Here is an 18,971-nt window from a genome sequence, read left to right on the forward strand (position 1 = left end):
TCCATGTTCTACATTTCTCAGAAAGCCTTTAACTTGCAATCTCCATCTGTCAGGTTCCCAATTCTGAAGCACAAAAGGCAATCTGTGGCCATCATCCATCAGTACAATTTTGCTCACACCTACAAATGAGTTCAACCCAACTCCAATATCCAAGCCAAAAACCTGCAGGCCAGCTGTCAGTAGAGCCTCTGACAGGATTTGGTCTCTAGGATGGGAAACCATGTACTTGTAAACCGCTATAATTCTCATTGTCCAAAAAGCTCAGGATTAATGTCATGGCTGTCCAGTTGTCTCCACCTGAGGCACATCACCAATTTAAGGCCCCTCAAACATGAGAGTGCAAGACTGAAATCACCTCCCACATCAACTACAGACCCAGTTGCAACTTTGAAAGTCATTTCTCCTGACCATTTCTCAGGGACATGGGGCAGTGGGTTAATGGTTGGATTCGAGGATCTTGAGGGTCTCTTCCAGCCAAAATGATTGTGATTCTGTGACTTCTGTACATCCTTACCTGCAGCTTGTTCGCTTTCTCTGCCAGTTCCACCCTCAGTCTCTCTCCTTCCGTGACCTTTGCAGTCAGCTCTTGCACCTGAGCATCAAGCTTCTTCCTCTTGTGTTCAGACTCTGCCTTCACCTGCTGCAGGACCTTCACTTCACAGGCTAACTCCTTGTTGTCGGACTCTAGGCCTTGCTTGTTTTTTTCAAGGTTGGCTTTAAACTAGGAAAAACAATAGGAAAGAAATTCAACACTTTGTTACATGTCAATAAAGTTTTCTGCTAAAAATATTTAATCCAGCAAATTGGGTTTACAAGTTCAAAGATAAAACAAGTGCTCAGCAAGTTGTAAATAGGGAGTGTTTAAAATGTTGTCACGTAAAATTCTGTGCATGTTAGCCAAAAAACTACATTAATGCGAGTTATTCCACTCTCAGGTATCACAGGTAAGAGCGAGGACCAGAAGATATTTCTATGAATTCAACACGATCTGAGATGTCAGTACTGTGAAACGACTGTTGGAGCGGCACTGCAAAGAGGTAGGACTGTGCCCATGAACCGATGAGCACGGCTCATCTCCCAGAAACAAAAGGAAAGATATCAACTAAAGCTGCCCTGATTTTAGCAGACATAGCAGCCTGGAAGTGCATAACAAAGTATTTTTCACCACTGCACTGACACTTGTCAAAAAGGTTTTTAAAAACTGATAATTGGCATAAGGGATGTTTAAAGTGCCATTCTTACTATATCAGAACTGACACCACCTTATCACAGGACCTTTGTTTAAGATTGCAGGGTATTCTTCCATCTTGTCATGCTCCAATTGAGAATATTTAATGAATAAGGAGCAGAAGACATGCATAACATCTTCAGGTGAATAACCTATAATTTCCACCAGCTTCAACTACTACATTTCTCACTTAGTATTTTAAACTAAGGAAGCGCGTGAAGTATTCCCTATGTAAAAACATTACTATGGTATATAAACTGTCCATGCATACATTTGTGAACGACCAAAACTATAATTTCACTAACTAAAGGTACTTTTGGTTTTTTTGGCAGTGCTAGAATAATTTTACTTTTGAACAAGACGCTGAAGCTACAGTAGTAGGAACAATTCTGTCCGGGTGCGTCTCCTCCTGCCCACGCCGCCAGTGGTTACCAGAGAACAAAATGCAGCTGTGCAAACTGGCAAGAAGCTTGACAGACACCGAGCACTGGAGGTCACAGCACAAGCACCAAGTTAAAAGTGGGTGGAAGAACCTGTACACAACCTGCACTCACAGTTTGTTACTTGTGAGCACTGACACTACAGTTACCTTCTCTGGAAGCGTTCTGTAGGTCATGCATGCAGAGAACTGCTTTTCACCAAATAAGCATGTGGGCTGCTGAAGAATTCCTACCAAAGTACTGCATTATTTATCTCTAGGTGCATTGTTTCCAAGTCTAATGAATACTTTTCAGATGCCAAGACTAATAGTTGCAATATATTCAAACCAGCACGATGTGTTTGACTGAGTTGCAATTGCAACTTAGCTCTGCAGATGTCGGCGAAAGGGACCGCAACATTCATATTACTTATAAAAAGTCCTGAAGCAGAAAAGTGTATTTCTGTAATTTGATTTCTTCTCACCCTTTTGGCCTGTTCCAGTTGTTCAGAGAGCTCTTCCAGGGCAGTAGCATGCCGCTGCCTGATGTCCTGGATCTGTGCTTCATGGTTTTTGGTTTCCTCTTCAATTGCTTTCTTCAGCTCAGCCACCTCCTGCTCTCGTTTCGTCCTAGAGGAACCATCAATAGTTATCAAAAATCAACATTTTAGTCTTTTGGAAATCAAAGATGAATTTTAATGGTACATTCCTATACAACCATGTGATCATACCTCAGCTCTTGCTGTGCTGCAGTGGTATCCAAGGTATCTTCCAGTTCAGTTTTTAAAGCCTCCAACTCTTCGCTTAAATCTCTTTTCTGCTTTTCTGCCTTGTTGCGTGATGCCTTCTCAGATTCCAGATCTTCCTGGAGTTCTGCAATTTGAGCCTGCAACTCTCTTATCACTTTCAGTGCATTGTTTTTCTGAACTGCTTCTTCATCACCTCTGTTAAATAGAGGCACAACAGTTCATGATGTTTCAGAGCTTCAGATCTATTCTCATAACAGTCTACCGTTATTTAAATTATGCAAATAAATGATATCTTAACTTTTCCGCTATAATAAAACAGACCTAAAACTTCAGATACAAAGCCACTGCTGCTGTTATTCTCAAGATCCTGACAGGCACATTGCCCCAGGTACTAGAGATGTGCTATCAGAATGACCACGCTTTCAAGTTTATATTCAAGTATTCTAATTTTGTAGATCACAGAATGCCAGAATGTCAGGGGTTGAAGGGCCCTGGAAAGCTCATCCAGTGCAATCCCCCCATGGAGCAGGAACACCCAGCTGAGGTTCCACAGGAAGGGGTCCAGGCGGGTTTGAATGGCTGCAGAGAAGGAGACGCCACAGCCTCCCTGGGCAGCCTGGGCCAGGCTCTGACACCCTCACCTCATCTTTCAACGGAACCTCCTGTGTTCCGGTTTGCACCCATTGCCCCTTGTCCTGTCACTGGTTGTCACCCAGAAGAGCCTGGCTCCATTCTCCTGACACTGCCCCTTTCCATATTGATCCCCAGGAATGAGTCCCCCCTCAGTGTCCTCTTCTCCAGCTCCAGAGCCCCAGCTCCCTCAGCCTTTCCTCACACGGGAGATGCTCCACTCCCTTCAGCATCTTGGTGGCTGCGCTGGACTCTCTCCAGCAGTTCCCTGTCCTTCTGGAGCTGAGGGGCCACAACTGGACACAATATTCCAGGTGTGGTCTCCCCAGGGCAGAGCAGAGGGGCAGGAGAACCTCTCTGACCTACTGACCACCCCCTTCTAACCCACCCCAGGTACCATTGGCTTCCTGGCCACAAGGGCCCAGTGCTGGCTCATGGTCACCCTGCTGTTCCCAGGACCCCCAGCTCCCTTTCCCTTACCGCTCCCACAATCTCACCACTGTCCCAAAAATGCATATTCTGTGCAATTTTCTCTTCCTGAAAAATTATAAATCATAACTCAAAAAATACAAAAAGTGTTTATTTTCTAACATATGACTGCAAGATCACCACAGAAATCTTAATCATAGAATTGTTTGGGTTGGAAGGGATCTTCAAAGTTCAACCCCTGCCACGAGAAGGGACATCTTCACCAGCTCAGGTTGCTCAGAGCCCCGTCCAGCCTGGCCTGGGATGTCTCCAGGGATGGTTCATCCACCACCTCTCTGGCCAACCTGGGCCAGGCTCTCACCACCCTCAGGGCCAACAATTCCTTCCTCATGTCCAGCCTCAATCTCCTCATTTAGTTTGAAACCATCATCCCTTGTCTTGTCACAACAGGCCCCGCTCAAAAGTCTGTCCCCATCTTTCTTATTGGCCCCTTTTAAGTCCAGAAAGGCTGTACTAAGGTCTCCCCAGAGCTTCTCTTCTCCAGCTGAACACCCCAGCCTGTCCTCCCAGCAGAGCTGTTCCAGCCTCACATCATTCCTGTGGCTCCTCTGGCCCCTCTCCAGCAGGTCCATGTGTGTCCTGTGCTGAGGACCCAGAGCTGGACCAGCACCGCAGGGGGGGTCACCAGAGCGGGGTGCAGGGGCAGGATCCCCTCCCTCCACCTGCTGCTCACACTCCTTGTGGTGCAGTCCAAGACACAATTGGCCTCTGGGCTGCCAGCACATGTGGCCGGCTCACGGTCAATCTCTCACCCAGCCACTGTGAGTACTCTATTAAGAAGACTCACTGAGAATTACATGCTTTTTACCTCCTGAGGCTGAACACTGGGAGACTAAGAAAAAGCTTCCAGAGCCAAACACTATTATACCCTGGCAAAACTTCTTTTCTTACAGTTTCATAGAGCACTGAATTCCTTTTCCTTTTCCCTGTCTACACACAGCACAGCTGTCTAGAGGTGCTCTAGTACAAACGTGAACTGGCATCTGCTTTATCATTCCCAGTTCTGATACGTCTGCAGACAACTGAAATTCTGTTTGGGAAAGCAGGTTCCACAGCTGTGAGCCCCAATGTGCACCGACCTGGCAAGAGCAGCCTGCAGCTCCTCCTCTTTCTTGGTCAGCTGGATCTTCAGTTCTTCAATCTGGGCTTGCAGCTCAGCTATTTGGTCCTGTAGGTCTGTTGTTTCACCATCAAGTTTTCTTTTAGCTTTTTCTAATTCTTGACGGGTCTTCTCCTCCTTTTTTAAGCGCTCTACGGAAGCAAAGACTTGTATTCATATGCAATTTTTTCTCCTGTCATCTCTAGAAGGTTCAGGGGCAGGGCCATGGGGTGGCAGGAAGGGTGGGAAGTTTAATTTATATTGTGTCGATTCTTTCTCCTATCTGCAGTTGGAAGACTGACCAGGCAAGGTGAAATAGCAAAGTAGAACTGTATGATTTACATGGAAAGTCACAAAAAAAAATTATGACTGGAGGAAAAAAAAAGTTTTGAATAAGCGAACAGAAACATAACCAAAAACATAACAGAAAATAAGGAGTGGGATCTAATGGAAAAGCAGTTTGAGCTGCTAGACCAGATAAGCACATACATCAAGATTCAAAAATGAAGATCAACTACAGACTGGAAAAAGTAATGCTTTGCATGGTGTTGGAAGGGCTAGGCCAGACTCCAAAAGGTCCACTGGAAAACAGTATAGCTTAAAGAAAACTCGGATAAACTGTTCTTGCAAGTATCTGCGCAACTAACTTGCATCCCATTGGTATTCAGCAAGACTTTGCAACCCTGAAACTTTCAGGAATTTATTTGCGTACCCAAGATACTCCTGCCCTAAGGTATTTCTTTGTGAAAACCGCCCAGTTATCAGTGCCATGACGATAAAATGCATTTACTTGATCTGCCTGTTATCTGACTCCGACAGTGACTGGTTGCATTGCTTACTGTTAGCAGGTAGGCCATACAGTTAAATCACCTGAAAATGTTGTCACAACACATGTGCTTAGCAAAGCTTTAGCCCAATTCTAAATGCATTTGCATAAACTTGTTCGATACTTTGTGGATCCTCAGTGCAGAGACTTCTCTCACAGGCTTCCTAAGGCAGCCACTGCACATCCTGTTCAAGAACCATCTCTTAGAGCCACTCTGGGCTGTTTGCAATTTTCCAAACAATCTACAGTAACACTGTTTTTCTCTAAACAGTTCCTCATTTAAAAAAAGAAAAAAAAAAGGCACTTTTCCCTCTGTTTTTATGTTGTAATTCTGGTCAGTGACAGCTAGAACAGTGTCATAAGACCCAATTTTACAACTGAGAAAGGTCATAGTAAACTGAATTAGTTTCTTTGGGTTTTTTTGTTTGGCTTGGTTTTTTGTTTGTTTTGTTTGTCTTTGTGTGTGTGTGTTTGGTTTTTAATGCCGGTGCCTGGCAGTGCCAAGACCACAGCAGAGAGATCTTAAGGGCTTCTTGAATCATCTCCAAGAGTAAGTATCATTTTACTGTGCTTTACTAGCCAAGAAATGGCATGCCTTATATTCAAGCTTTAATTTCCATTTCTAAGGTCATCAGTCTTGGAACAGCACCATAACCGAACCCATCTGTCAAGTACCTTCAGAAATGCCAGTCCGGATTTAAGCACACAACTACTCAAGCATTATTTTCCAGTGAGTAAATCTTATGCCCATCTTAAGGGCTCTGAATATGATTTTTAAATAAAAAGTACATCAAGTATCTACTACCCCTATTAGTTCCATACCTTCCTATACAGATAAGATAACATTTTGGTATTTTTCCATAAGCACATCAGTTTTAAAATATGCAGCAAGAGAAGCCATAATACAGTAAGAGAAAAAACTATTTCCAAATTAGGACACAGAGAGAAACTTTGCCTTATATTTTGCAACTTTGACTTGGCAGTTTATTAATGTTGCACAATAGCTATTTATGGTCATAAGTAATGAAAAAAAACCCCACAACAAAAATCAAGGAATGTTACATATAGCGCTACTTTAGCCTGTGACAACACAGGCAAAACAATCAGAAATAAATGGCCAAAGAAACTGAATTGGTTTAGATAAACAAAATATGAAGAAAAGCAAAACAATACAGATTTGCTTATTTCAAAAATATTAGAAGCCTAATGAATGCCTATTAACATTCCTCCAGAAATACTTTGTTCTAATGTGTTATTATAGAGAAGTGTAGGAACTTCCTAGCAGACAGAAGTTTTGGCCTGGTACTGGGAGATTCACGCAACAACATGAATGTCTGAGTGCCTCTGTCAATGAAATGGGTTCTCAAAAATTAAAAACTAGCAAGTTAAACGTAAGAGTGAGCAGTCAAACACAGCAAGGCTTGCAAGCGACACAAATTTCTTCCAAAGTTCAGATAAAGATAATGGCTGTTAAGGTATCTCCATCCCGCTCTAGCATCATGTCCAAGCTGTTAATAGGCAGATGTACTAAGAACAAACCTTCCAGATCAGTGATCATCATTTCCTGCTTGTTCTTGAGTTTGGCCAAATTTTTGGCTTTTTCTTCTTCTTCAGCCAGCTGAGAAGTACATTCAGCAATCCGATCCTCCATCAGCTTCTTTTCCTAGTTAGGAAAAACAGTTTGAAGAGTCTCTAAGCAGCACAAATAACTGAATATACAAAATTTGTACAGAGGTCTCATACAGCATACTAATGCAGATCTTAAGTGACTGACCTGTCAATATTAGGTACCAGTTGGAATAGTACAGAAACATGAACGTTTATTTTCCAAGAGAGACTTGGAATTTAACACATGGGAGTCCTGGTTTTAGGACAGAATTTGCTTTTGGAAATCCAGGCCACACATCTAAGCCAAGTAACACCTGTATATTTTGCAAAGAACAATGGCAGCTATGATAAACCACTGTTTCCAGCTCTTAGACTTCAAAAACTCATGGAAGCAGCAAGAACGCAAACCAGCGAACACCTCCCTTACCACGCACTCTGGTCTCACCTTCAGAAATTTGGAATTTTGGTCCTCCAACAGTAGGATCTCTTCCTCCATCTTTTTGATCTTAGCTTCAGCTGTCACTTTTTCAAGCTGCAACTTCTGTCGAGCTCCCTCCTCCTCATCAAGCTGTTCCTCCAGGTCCTGTGAAGACAACAAATTGCATCTGTGCCCTTTCCAGGTTACACATGTGCATTTTTTTTCAACCTGGTGAAAAAAAAAAAGTATTATTTTGAAAAGCCACCTGCCCTGGCACTAATAATGCACTCACTGTGGTGGATGCATTTATAGTATCAATCTGGTAATGAAATTAAGGGCCACGTGACACATGTGGAGTTTTTTGTACTTTATTTCAGCTTTAGCTTCAATATGCTGTGTAGGAAACACACACAGTCTTTCAGCTTCACCATTCTGAACATAAAAGAAAAAATCTGCTTCATGACAACGAAACCAGATGAGGCCTTATGTCAAATGGTTCGTGAAACACTGCATCCGAAAGGCGTCCCAGTGCAGGTGTCTGGCAAGGGATGCCCCAGGAGACAGGTCTCCTGATTTCAGTGTGACTCTGGATCTCAATATGACAGCTGAAATGATTCAGATAAAGTCATCACCTATTGTGCTTCTATTAATTCACGGTTTCAAATAAAATTCTCAGCCACGCATTAATGGACACTTATTAAAAGGCACCAAGGGCTGTGCAATGTAGGGTTTATTTCCCCTTCAGGTACCTTTAACATTTAAAAAAAACCCAGATAAGTTCTTAGGTATTCCCTTTTTCAAAGTCCCTGGGTATTCAACAGGAAGCATCTAAACAATCTGATTTTCACACACACAAAAAAGCCCAAGTAACTTTGAGGAGGTGAAGTTGTCTTAGTTTCATAAATGCCAAGGAAGGAATCGTATTTAATGATATTAACTGGATTTCACTCAAAAAGGAACATTTCTCTCACAGGTGACATCATCCCATCAGTCTGTGTCTCTGGAACGGAACGGCTGAGCTCCACGCAGCCGTTCCCAGCTCCTCCCCTCTCCCAAGCACTCCCTGCCTGGGACACTACCCACACGCTACAGCTACCGACAGGGCATCTGGGCTCTTCTTTTTCTTCCCTCACGCTCCCACGCCTGGTGACCAGAACAAGCTAAAACACCCCAACACAAGAAGAGAAAAAAAATTACAATTTATTTTATTCCACACATGGTGCTAAGGAGCTGAATCCCTCCGCACCACTGAGATGCTGAGGGAGGTTTCCCATCCCTAACTGTCCTGTCCACATGCTTTTCCGTTTCTAGTTACCAAGAGGTGTACCTGAATATGGCCCTGCATTTTCTTTTTCTCATTTTGCAATATTTGGTTTCTTTCCTCTTCCTCCTCAACCCTGGATTCCAAATCATGAAGAATTTCTTCCAGCTCTTGTTTTTTGGCAGCCAGGCGTGCCCTCATCTCCTCAGCTTCTGCAAAGAGCTCCGTCTCAGCCTGGAGTTGCTCGGCAAGAATGTTTTTCTCTTCTAGAAGCTGCAAATATACACAAAAGGTAGTAAAGTAGTAAAAATGAATTTCAGACTCTCTCATGAGACATTATACAGACAACAGGTGCAAAGTTACTTGAGGTGCTGAGTGAGTTGAGAGAAGGGAGCGGAGCTGGTGAGGGGCTGGAGCACAAGTGTGATGGGAGCGGCTGAGGGACCTGGGGGTTCAGCTGGAGAACAGGAGCTGAGGGGAGACCTTCTGATCTCTGAACTGCCTGAAAGGAGCTTGGAGCCAGGGGGTCGGGCTCTGCTCCCCAGGAACAAGCGCCAGGAGCAGGGGAAACGGCCTCAAGTAGCGCCAGGGGAGGTTGAGGTTGGATTTCGGAACAATTTCTTCCCCAAAGGGCTGTGGGGCATTGGAACAGGCTGCCCAGGGCAGTGCTGGAGTCACCATCCCTGGAGGGTTGGACAGACGGACATGAGGTTCTCATGACATGGGGCAGTGCCAGGGCTGGGTTAATGGTTGGACTCAATGATCTTGAAGGTTTCTTCCAACCAAAATGATTCCATGATTTAAGGGCATTGTCCAAATGTCTTTTAAACACTGACAAGCATGGGGCATCAACTACCTCTCTAGGAAGTCTGTTCCACTGTTTTCTCACCCTCTTCGTAACAAAATGCTTCCTAATATCCAGTCTGAACACCTCCCCGGATGCAGCTTTGAACCATTTCCATGTGTCCTGTCATGGGATCTCAGGGAAAAGAGCTCAGCACCTCCCTCTCCCCTTCCCGTCCTTGGGAAGCTGCAGAGCCATGATTTCTCCCCTCAGTTTCCTTTTTTCCAACCAAGACAAACCCAGTGTCCTCCTCAGGCCCTGTCTCCAGCCCTTTCACCTGTAGGAACTAATGCTAATGCCATTCCAGATATCCATCCCAGTTCTATCATGTCTCAACGTTACCAGAGTGATATACACACATGTATCTTTACTGATGCTCTTTCAGCTGTTCTTTAAATTGATCTCAGTGTTACTTAGGCGCACAAATTCATTTTCACTTTTGTCTAATAACTGTCCTAATTGCTTCCCTATGTCTCAATCAGCACACTTACACCACAGAGGTATTCGACCCTGAAAAGACATCTGAAAAGCAAAGTCACACTGCTACTGAAACTCTCCTATAAACTGGGAAAGGCCAAAAAAAAAGTTTCATTACCATGATGTTTCTGCATTCTTGGAGGAATAGCTCATCTTCCTACCCAGATTTCAGCAGAGCATGGAAGGAGCTGACTCTCCTGTTTCACCAAGCTTTTGCTCACAAGTGTCTCTCCAGCATGGCTCCCTCACAAAGGATACAGCACAATATACAGTCTATATATCAAAACCCAATCTTGGGCACAAACCTGTTGATGTTTCCTTTCCATTTCCTCAAGTTCTGCCTCCACTTTTGTCTGTTTTTCTTTCACCTTCATTAGCTCCTCGTCCTTGGCTTGAAGTTCTTCTTCTTGACGAGTGACCTGAAGAAGAGGCTTCACCTGCAAAGACGTGAACAAGTGAGAACGTGCACCAACCTATTTACAAGAGTCAAAGGGACAGAATGTAATGAACCTTTGTAAAGACTCTCCACCACTGCCAGTGCCTGAGCTTTAAATAGGCAGCACAGTTCCTCTGCAGGATTTTCAGTGCGCTCAGTTGCTGCTGTTTCTTTGCAAAGGCCCTGAAAAGCAAGCAAAACATTTCATGTTAAATACAGCTGAGCATCTGTCCGTGTTTTTAATTGTTAGGTTACCCAACCCTACAACATGCACACCATAAATAGGCTTATTTTGAAGTTTCAGCAACTGCACCGATTTATGAGAACTCATTCCTTATATGAAGAGGCAGAACAAGAGCTGGATTCACCCTTTTCAAAACAATAATTACAAATGCTATTTCTTCTTATGCTTAACAGATGTTTTTGTGAAAAGGATAAAATCAGAATGGATTACACACTGAAATGTCATTTAATTTAAAAAAAACCCAAAAAAGCAGCTTTCCAGAGCATCCCTAAGAACTCAGCGGAACAGAAAGAGATTCGGTTTTTTTGCAGCCACTCACTGTATCATAAACAAGGCACAAGGATTAAGAAAGGAGATATCGCTAAGGAATGGAGGCACAAATTCTTATTATTGGGTAAAAAAAAAAAAATCACCTGTTTACCCTGGATACAACTACGGTTTATCAGGCAAGACACTTTCTTAAGAAAACGGAAGTTTTAATGCATAGCCCCGTATCAAAGAGACTTAGAGATGAATAAGGGAAAAATCAAACCAGAAGACCATACGTACTTCCTAGCCAGGTATCCTCTGCAGACTGCCTGGAAGAAGATGATAATGTCTGTGATCTTCAGATCTCGTTCTTCTTCTAAGTGTGCCAAGACACCAGCACGGAAAAAGATTTTGCTCTGTCCAATTCTGTATAAGTTGGGGTCCAGCTCTAATGCTCGGATCTAAATGGACAGGCAAGTACATTGTTCTTACATCAAAGAAAGGACAATTTTTGTTTCAACTTTACAATACTTTAGCAATATATAGGTATAGACACTTACCATGCGCTCACAAGCTTGCTTGCCATCCATAAAACCTTTCGGAATTGCATTAGGAGTAAGGATCTCATACCTTTAAGTCAAAGAAATAACACCTTCACAATCAACAACAAGCTACATCACCATAAAACCAAGTGCACGGCTAAAGAATTTCTCCAGAAGGTTTTTCCACAGGTCCATTTTAAGTTGTTTTCCCCTTCCCTACTGTTTTTAGAATAAACCTGCAGCATTTAACTGCTTCAAGTTCAAGCCACTTGAAGACCTCACAAATTGTTTTGGACTTTCTTCCAGGTGGGTTGAGTTGAGTGGTGGGGGAGCATCTACAATTATTTAACAAGGAATTTTCTTTCATAAAAACTTCAAGATACTGCTCCTGCTGTTACCTCTGCCTAAATTCCTGGAACACTATCCTGTTTGGAAATCCTTGCCGACAAATCCTTATTCCTTCCAAAACACCATTGCAACGAAGCTGATCTAGAACCAGATGTGGATCCAATTTTCCAGCCTGGAAAAACAAAACAAGCATGATTTTTAGTATTTGAATTTGTATTCATGAAAAAATGTAGTTCTTCAAGTGACCCTCTACAAAGTCAGCTGTCTAGTTGGACATTTTATGATTCTCTTCTCTCTGTGACAGTGACAGAGCCCAGGGAATGGCAGAAGATGTGCCAGGGAGGGTCAGTGGGACATGAGGAAAAGGTTCTTCACCCAGAGGTGCTGGACACTGAACAGGCTCCCAGGGAGGGGTCACGGCCCAACCTGACAGTGTTCAAGGAGAGACTGGACAACGTCCTCAGACACACGGGGTGACCTGTGGGGGGTCCTGTGCAGGGACAGGAGCTGGACTCCATGAGCCTTGGGGGTCCCGTCCAGCTCAGGACATTCTGGGATTCTATGAACCATCTAAACAAGGCAAGGTAAGGGAATACTGAGCAGATGTTTAATCAGTGTGAAAACTTTGTGAAACCTGGCTTCTGATTTCAAAAGGCAGACAGACAGCACGTCTAACTTAAAATACACGTAAAAACTCTAATAAAGAGAAAGAATGAGAGGAGTGGTCTGTAGGACATACCCTCTTTTCATGATTTGGAATGATGCAGCGAACAAAGTTGGGATTAGTGTTTCGGAGCGTTGCCATCAGCTTGGTGAGAGATTCTTTGTAGAGTTGGCCAACGGTACGAAACATGCCCTTCTTGGTCTTGTACGCGGAGCCAAAAGCCGTCTCCGTTATTCCAGTGACCTGATCCAGACCCACAATACGATCCACTGGGAAGGAGAAGAGGAAAATAATTAAGGGGACTTTGAATATTTATCAGGTGTAAAGACAGGCAGAAAGAGGAGCAGTAAGTGCAGCAGCAGAAGCTTTGTGGAAGAAATGAGGGAGGATGCCACCGAGGGAGGGCAGTCAGCAGGGACCAGGGACACCGGGCAGAAGCAGTGGGACCGGGAGCCACAAACGTAGACAGCAGAACAGTGTAGCGTTGGTAGGGACAAAGTCAAATAGCCAGCTCTTTACTTGCAGTTCTACATGACCAGTAAAGCCATTTTCTTTATTGTAAGTCAACTTTTAGGAGACAGAAAGTTGCCTGGAAACTGGCAATTATTTGAATTTTTACAGTGCAAGAATATTTCTGGGTTGAATACTTGGAATTAGACACCTGTGCGTATTTGCTTAAAATGAAAAGTCACAGTAATTACATAGATTAAATCTGAGTTTCACTGAATATTCAGAAGTGGTTTTAAAGCACAACTATTTACAGAAGAGTTGAAAATAATCTTATTTCAGTGACAAGAGAGAAAAAAGCATCTACCAGACTTGTGCTAGTCTGCTGTTTTGAAGAATTCTTCCAAGTTTTATATACAAGTGCAAAAGACAATTTTCAAAATAGGAAAACTGCACACAAAAGCACTTCAAAGCTGCCACAAAGCATCAGAATAGAGAATTTCTTTGATTTTTTTTTTTTGGTTTCTTCTTCAGAAGCACAAATGAGCAATCTGACTGCCACAACTACAACCTTTAGGCCAAAAACCTGAACATGACTCCCTGTGCATGTCAACAATTATTTAAACAGCTCACTAAAAAAATACACAGGTGGCTTAACAGCTTAATGATAGTTGGCACTACTTAGTACTGAGCAAATGCACAACATATATAGGTTGTCTGTGAAATCCAAGCTGGCCAGCCAGCAACAAGTAGCTATACATAGGCTGGAATTCAAATTTTGTGAAGTTATCTTCAAATTCACTCAAACCAAAGCAGAGGGAATTATGCTTTGCTACCAAAATTAGTTCGGTATATGAGAAATAAGTGACAATATATTATTTCATACTGATACTCAACTGGTTTTCAAAGGTCTATAAAGGAAAAAAGGAACACTATAAGCAGAAAAATAGAGGGCAACAAGTTTGAATAATCACTTTTAAGTCTTGCATGTAGTGCAGAGCAGAGCCCAGATCCTCCCCACAGCTTTAAAAACAAGAATCTAAGGGGCTTATTAAAGTTAGAAAAATAAGTAGTGGTAAATTGTTCATAAGGTCATATCCCAACTATTTACTTCGAAGCAGAATTCAGTTCTAAACCGGAAATGGGACAGAGATTCCTGGGAATCAGTCTTACAGACGATGAACACAACAGCTTGGAAGGACTAGAAACAGGTACCCACCAGACACCACTCACAACTGGACACCATTCAGCTTCAGTTTGGCCAGGTACTTTTAAAAGTTTTGTAAATACATGTGGTAATTAGGCATCTTTTGTTTCGCTCCCCTCTGTCCATAGGATGGTTATTTGTATTTCAAAGAGGATTACTAATGTCAAATGTAAGCTTTGCCTATAGGTTAAGAGTAGTCGTTGAACAGCGCGACTGGACAATCATCCCTTGGCTAAAGAACTCAAGCCCTCTACTAATGACTTTGGGGAACACCAGCAGCTTCCTCAGGTCCGGGATGTACAGTGTCATGTGTGGTGGCAGACAAACCCCAGGAAAGATCGGAAAGTCTGAAGGCGCAACATTCACATGCGTGTATTTCTAAACTTGGAGAGAGGAATCCAGGAAGGACGAGGTTGGACAAAATCTCTAAAGTGTCTTCAAAAAGACATTCCAAATAAATGGATTCAAAAAACGTGTGCAGCTTCTACAAAGGGAAATATTAAAATTAAGAGGTTTTAAAACAAAAGAACAATTCCAACAAGTCTAGAATAAGTGGATTTCACTTACTACCCCCACTACAAGCGCAGCACTCATCGTGATACTTCAATACCCGCTCCAGCTCTCCTCTCAAAACACAAGTCCACTTTCTAAAGCGTTCCACAGTGTTGTCAATGTTGGACTGCAGAAAGAAGCTTGATAGTGTCACAAAGCTGACGCATTCTCTCAAATGCTTGGAGCTACCAGAATTATCACTTCAGAAGCAATTCTGCATCTCAACATGGAACTAGGAAGCAACAAACCTTGTTTTCTGCAATGTTTCAATGCAATGCATAAATATAGATGCTATATGTATGCAGCAGCAGCTGAATAGGTATGCACTCGGAGACCGTTTGCCTTGGGGAGGGATACCTAGGTTTAGCATGAAATGAAAGGTTCGTGCAAGCCTACGAGCAAAAATGGGTTTTCCTGGAGATACAACAGCCCTGCCTTGAGTCGGCCTATTGTTTTTATATCCATTCACCTGGTGGATCATGAAGACCAGTAATATTGTCATAGAAACAGGCTCTCTGAATATTCTGAATCTCTAAGGCAGAGAAACAGCAAAAACAGAAAGAAGAGCAGATACATAAGACACTCGGTTAGTACACAGAACAGGTTTATCAATTGCAAACAGACTTAAGTGTGCTACAAAAGCAACTAGGCCACAACATATCCCATGCATGTTTCAATTAGCTGTGGAAGCAGGTTTTGAATATTTGAATAGTTTTAATATTTGGACCAGAACGCTTTTGTTTCTGTGTGCGTACTCAAAAGGAAAGAAGATCCCCAACCAAAAAGTTCTTTATATTTTCATTAAAACTGTTCTCTGTAGCTGAACCAAGTATTCCTGAGAATAAGAGGGAAACTCAGTATTAACCTACAGCATCATCTATACTACAAGTTGCAATAAGAGACTACAGGATTTATAGACTATGGCATGTAAATATACTCTAATTAATATACTCTGATGTTAAAAACCATATTAAAGAAGTCCCTGCTAAGTACTGATTTGTCTATTTCTGCTTCTTGGAATATTTTGTTAAAAATGCTAAGAAATACATTAAGCTGATGTGCAGGTAAACCAGCTAAACAGAAGTGTACAGTTAAAATAGGAAAAGACTGCATTTGAATTTAATTTGCAATATCTAAGCACTAATATGGCTGTTAATGAACTTTATTTTAGGAGATGGAGGTTTCCAGGATCTCAGCCACCACTGCACATGAAGCAACTGTGCCTGTGCTCACCTAAGACATTTTATTAACACCAAGTACCGCTGCAGAGTTCACTGCAGCAAGTCAGACTAAGAGTCTGCGACAAGATTCTACAGATGAAATTTAACAGAGGGGAACAAGTAGTGACTACCAGTTCAAATAATGAACATGAGAAGCAGCAACTCAGAAATGGTACATGTGCAAGGGCCAGTAAGTGCAACCCAGCTTCCTTGTTGGACTTTCGGTGCTAATAGAGAATTTGCTGTAGATATTTACAAAATAGAGGTGGAGGGTGAGGAGGCAATAGGCACAAAAACCCCACCTCATCCAGCAAGGTAAAAAAAGTCACTAACAACTTGTGTACTCAGCAAATCTCCACTTACCATCCTTCCAGAGCTCTGCGACAAACTTGTCAGACGACTGGTGCAGGAGGGTGGCCACGTTGTCGTTCAGGGGATCCATGTTCTTCATCAGCCACTCATCTGCCTTGTAATCCACCTGCAGAGCAGCCACGTTGCACACGATCAGACGGAGCATCAGCTTTAGTTTTCAATTTACCAGCAGCAAAAAAACCCAAACAACTTCAAAATATGACACCGTTCTCCTCCTCTTCTTGATGTCTGCCTGCTATGAGTTAGTTGTGCCTCCTTAGAACAGTTCAAAGGACCACACAAAGTTACTCTTCTTTTGAAAGAGATACTGGCATTTTCTTAAAAATTTAGCAATTTGACTTTTTGCTTACTCATAGTTGGTATCATTTTTCAGTCTAACGTTATTGCCAAAATATGGCCTCGCTGTTCACTGTGAAGATGTAAAACCAACTCCAGTATAGACCCTAATTACATTATCTAAATGACTAGAGAGTAAATTAAGGATGTGCTGCAATTTTTTTTTTATTTTACTATAGCAGTCAAACACTTCATTCTAGAGAGAAAACAAAGCTCTTATCTCAAAAGAATCAGTTCCATGGTTTGCAATTAAACTATAGCTCAGCAGTTGAAAAACCAATGTTACCAGCATGAGTTTCATGCCAACTCAAAAGAAAACCCTAAAACTCCGTAAGTCCAGCACTATCTCTATGCAGACCAGCATGTTTCTGCTTCAAACGAACTGTGAGTTTTCTATTTTTAAATAAGGGCTTCAGAAGAAAAGCCACATTTCACTTCTTCCAGCATCCAAAGCCAAACAGGTCATCATCTTCATACTTCTTGCAGGAAAAGCTACTGCACAAACAATTCTGGTTTTGGAGGAAATACGCATTCCGATGGCAGACTGACAAACCCCTCTGTCAGAGGAAGAGCTGCGGAACAGAAACGCCCCTTGGCTGGGCAGAAGGAAAACCCTCTTCAGAACTATTAGCAGCCAGGCACCAAGTGGTTTTGCTTCATTTTGATGATCTAAAAGAAACCTTTTGTTTCACAACTAACCTACTATTAACTGCAGTAACAGTGATGATTTTGTTATTTTAAATATTGATACAATAAAATATGTGATTTATTTATTTGTTTCACTTTTTGCTACAATTCTCTAGTTGTTACCACTGACACCAATGAATAAATAACAAGTTACTTGTCCTTTAAATGAAAATTAAAGGATGGCTCTTAATCATCTGCACAAACATTTTATTCTAAATATGAGGCCAAAAGCCGGTGCTAGGGTTAAGTTTTAACTATTTATGAAACTAATGACACAGCATGGCCCTATGGAATAGATTGTGAGGGTTCCACAAAATGCCAACAAGAACTGCACAGGTATTTCATGGGCCTGTTCACACCGCAGCTGAGCTCCGTCCCTCAAAGGGAGAACACAAAGATTAAACTAACAGTAAGAATGAGAGGATATCAGCTCACCTATAAGAGGGGTTATACAGAAAATCTGACGTGAACTGAGGAGATAGAAGCGAAGAGGGTGCAGACACAGCCCTGCTTCAAGCACACTATCAACTTGGACATAGATATTAGGAAGAGATGCCTTTCAATACAAGTCCTGCGAAAACTCAACTGTAAGATCTGACAACAAAATTAAAGGAAATTGAAATATTTACTAAATCTAATATTAATTTCTATTTTTCAGTTCTATTTGGTAATGAAAGTTCCATCAAAGCACTCTTGAATATGTTTGAGAAAATGAACCAAGACCACTCTCCTGCAAGAGTATTTCTAAATTGGTAGCTACACTGCATAGTACTTTCCCCAAATCAACGTTTCTAACCGAGTATTTAATATTTAACCCTTACCTTCCCTGCGTAGTGAATAATGCAGAAATCTGCTTTGTCCTTCAGCTGTCTTGGCTTTTGGAACTTGGAGTGGGTTCCTTGCTCTTGGACCAACTTCTCCACAAACGTCTTGTCAGTGGCTTTAGGGAACCAACATTCTTCGTCCAGTAGCGCTAACACGCCAGGAGGGTTTGCCTGAAATCCAGTCGGATTTAATCTGTGTTAATATCCCTTCCCTTGCCAGTTAATTTAAGCACTCAGTTTGAAGGTTCACTTATTCTTGAAATAAAGCAGGAACAAACAATGTCTATTTTACAGCTGTAGAACTGTTGGACAGGATCATTTTCCTCAGGAAAATGTTCCCTGATGGACACAGGGAACCAACAGAAAAAAGAGAGTTTATAATAATTCATACTTCAAAAGTTTCGACTGAATGTAAAGTTTAGACATTTGAAGAGAGAGGTTTCTATGTGCCTGCAACATAGCATCACCTACCTCATTACCATCAAGTAATTCGATTCATTTTTAGGATATCCACCTGAACACGGGCGTACTGAAAGCTCCACACCTCCCCCCGCCCCGCGGCTCTATGGCAGAGATTACATGTTCCAAAGAGGCAGAACCTTCTGGAGTTCCACACTCAAAGCCCAAACCTTTGATAACTGAAACAAGATTTCCCTTTTCCTACTCTAAAGACAAACAAGAACGCGGCCCATGGGCTTTTCTGCTCCTCAGAACGCGCAGTGTCATCGGCAGCTTATCCGTACTCTAGAATACGCACACAGAAATGCGGGGGGTAGTAACTGCAATGCCCTACGTT

General features: G+C 42.3%; 1 protein-coding gene across 2 annotated transcripts in view; it reads right to left on the reverse strand.

Annotated features, from left to right (window-relative positions):
- Nucleotides 1-18,971, reverse strand: part of MYH10 (myosin heavy chain 10) — a 97,252-nt gene that overhangs the window by 12,941 nt on the left and 65,340 nt on the right. For both annotated transcript variants that reach the window (XM_065852473.1, XM_071816423.1), the window contains exons 14-28: nucleotides 18,173-18,346; nucleotides 16,320-16,434; nucleotides 12,606-12,799; nucleotides 11,917-12,038; nucleotides 11,537-11,606; nucleotides 11,277-11,437; nucleotides 10,558-10,666; nucleotides 10,353-10,484; nucleotides 8,793-8,999; nucleotides 7,493-7,630; nucleotides 6,979-7,102; nucleotides 4,594-4,765; nucleotides 2,378-2,590; nucleotides 2,132-2,276; nucleotides 515-721 (exon numbers count right to left, since the gene is read on the reverse strand). In XM_065852473.1, the coding sequence (XP_065708545.1) occupies nucleotides 515-721; nucleotides 2,132-2,276; nucleotides 2,378-2,590; nucleotides 4,594-4,765; nucleotides 6,979-7,102; nucleotides 7,493-7,630; nucleotides 8,793-8,999; nucleotides 10,353-10,484; nucleotides 10,558-10,666; nucleotides 11,277-11,437; nucleotides 11,537-11,606; nucleotides 11,917-12,038; nucleotides 12,606-12,799; nucleotides 16,320-16,434; nucleotides 18,173-18,346 (2,283 nt within the window). The remainder of the gene's footprint in view (nucleotides 1-514; nucleotides 722-2,131; nucleotides 2,277-2,377; nucleotides 2,591-4,593; nucleotides 4,766-6,978; nucleotides 7,103-7,492; nucleotides 7,631-8,792; nucleotides 9,000-10,352; nucleotides 10,485-10,557; nucleotides 10,667-11,276; nucleotides 11,438-11,536; nucleotides 11,607-11,916; nucleotides 12,039-12,605; nucleotides 12,800-16,319; nucleotides 16,435-18,172; nucleotides 18,347-18,971) is intronic.

This window comes from Patagioenas fasciata, chromosome 18 (genome assembly GCF_037038585.1).
Source record: "Patagioenas fasciata isolate bPatFas1 chromosome 18, bPatFas1.hap1, whole genome shotgun sequence".
Classification (NCBI taxonomy): Eukaryota; Metazoa; Chordata; class Aves; order Columbiformes; family Columbidae; genus Patagioenas; species Patagioenas fasciata.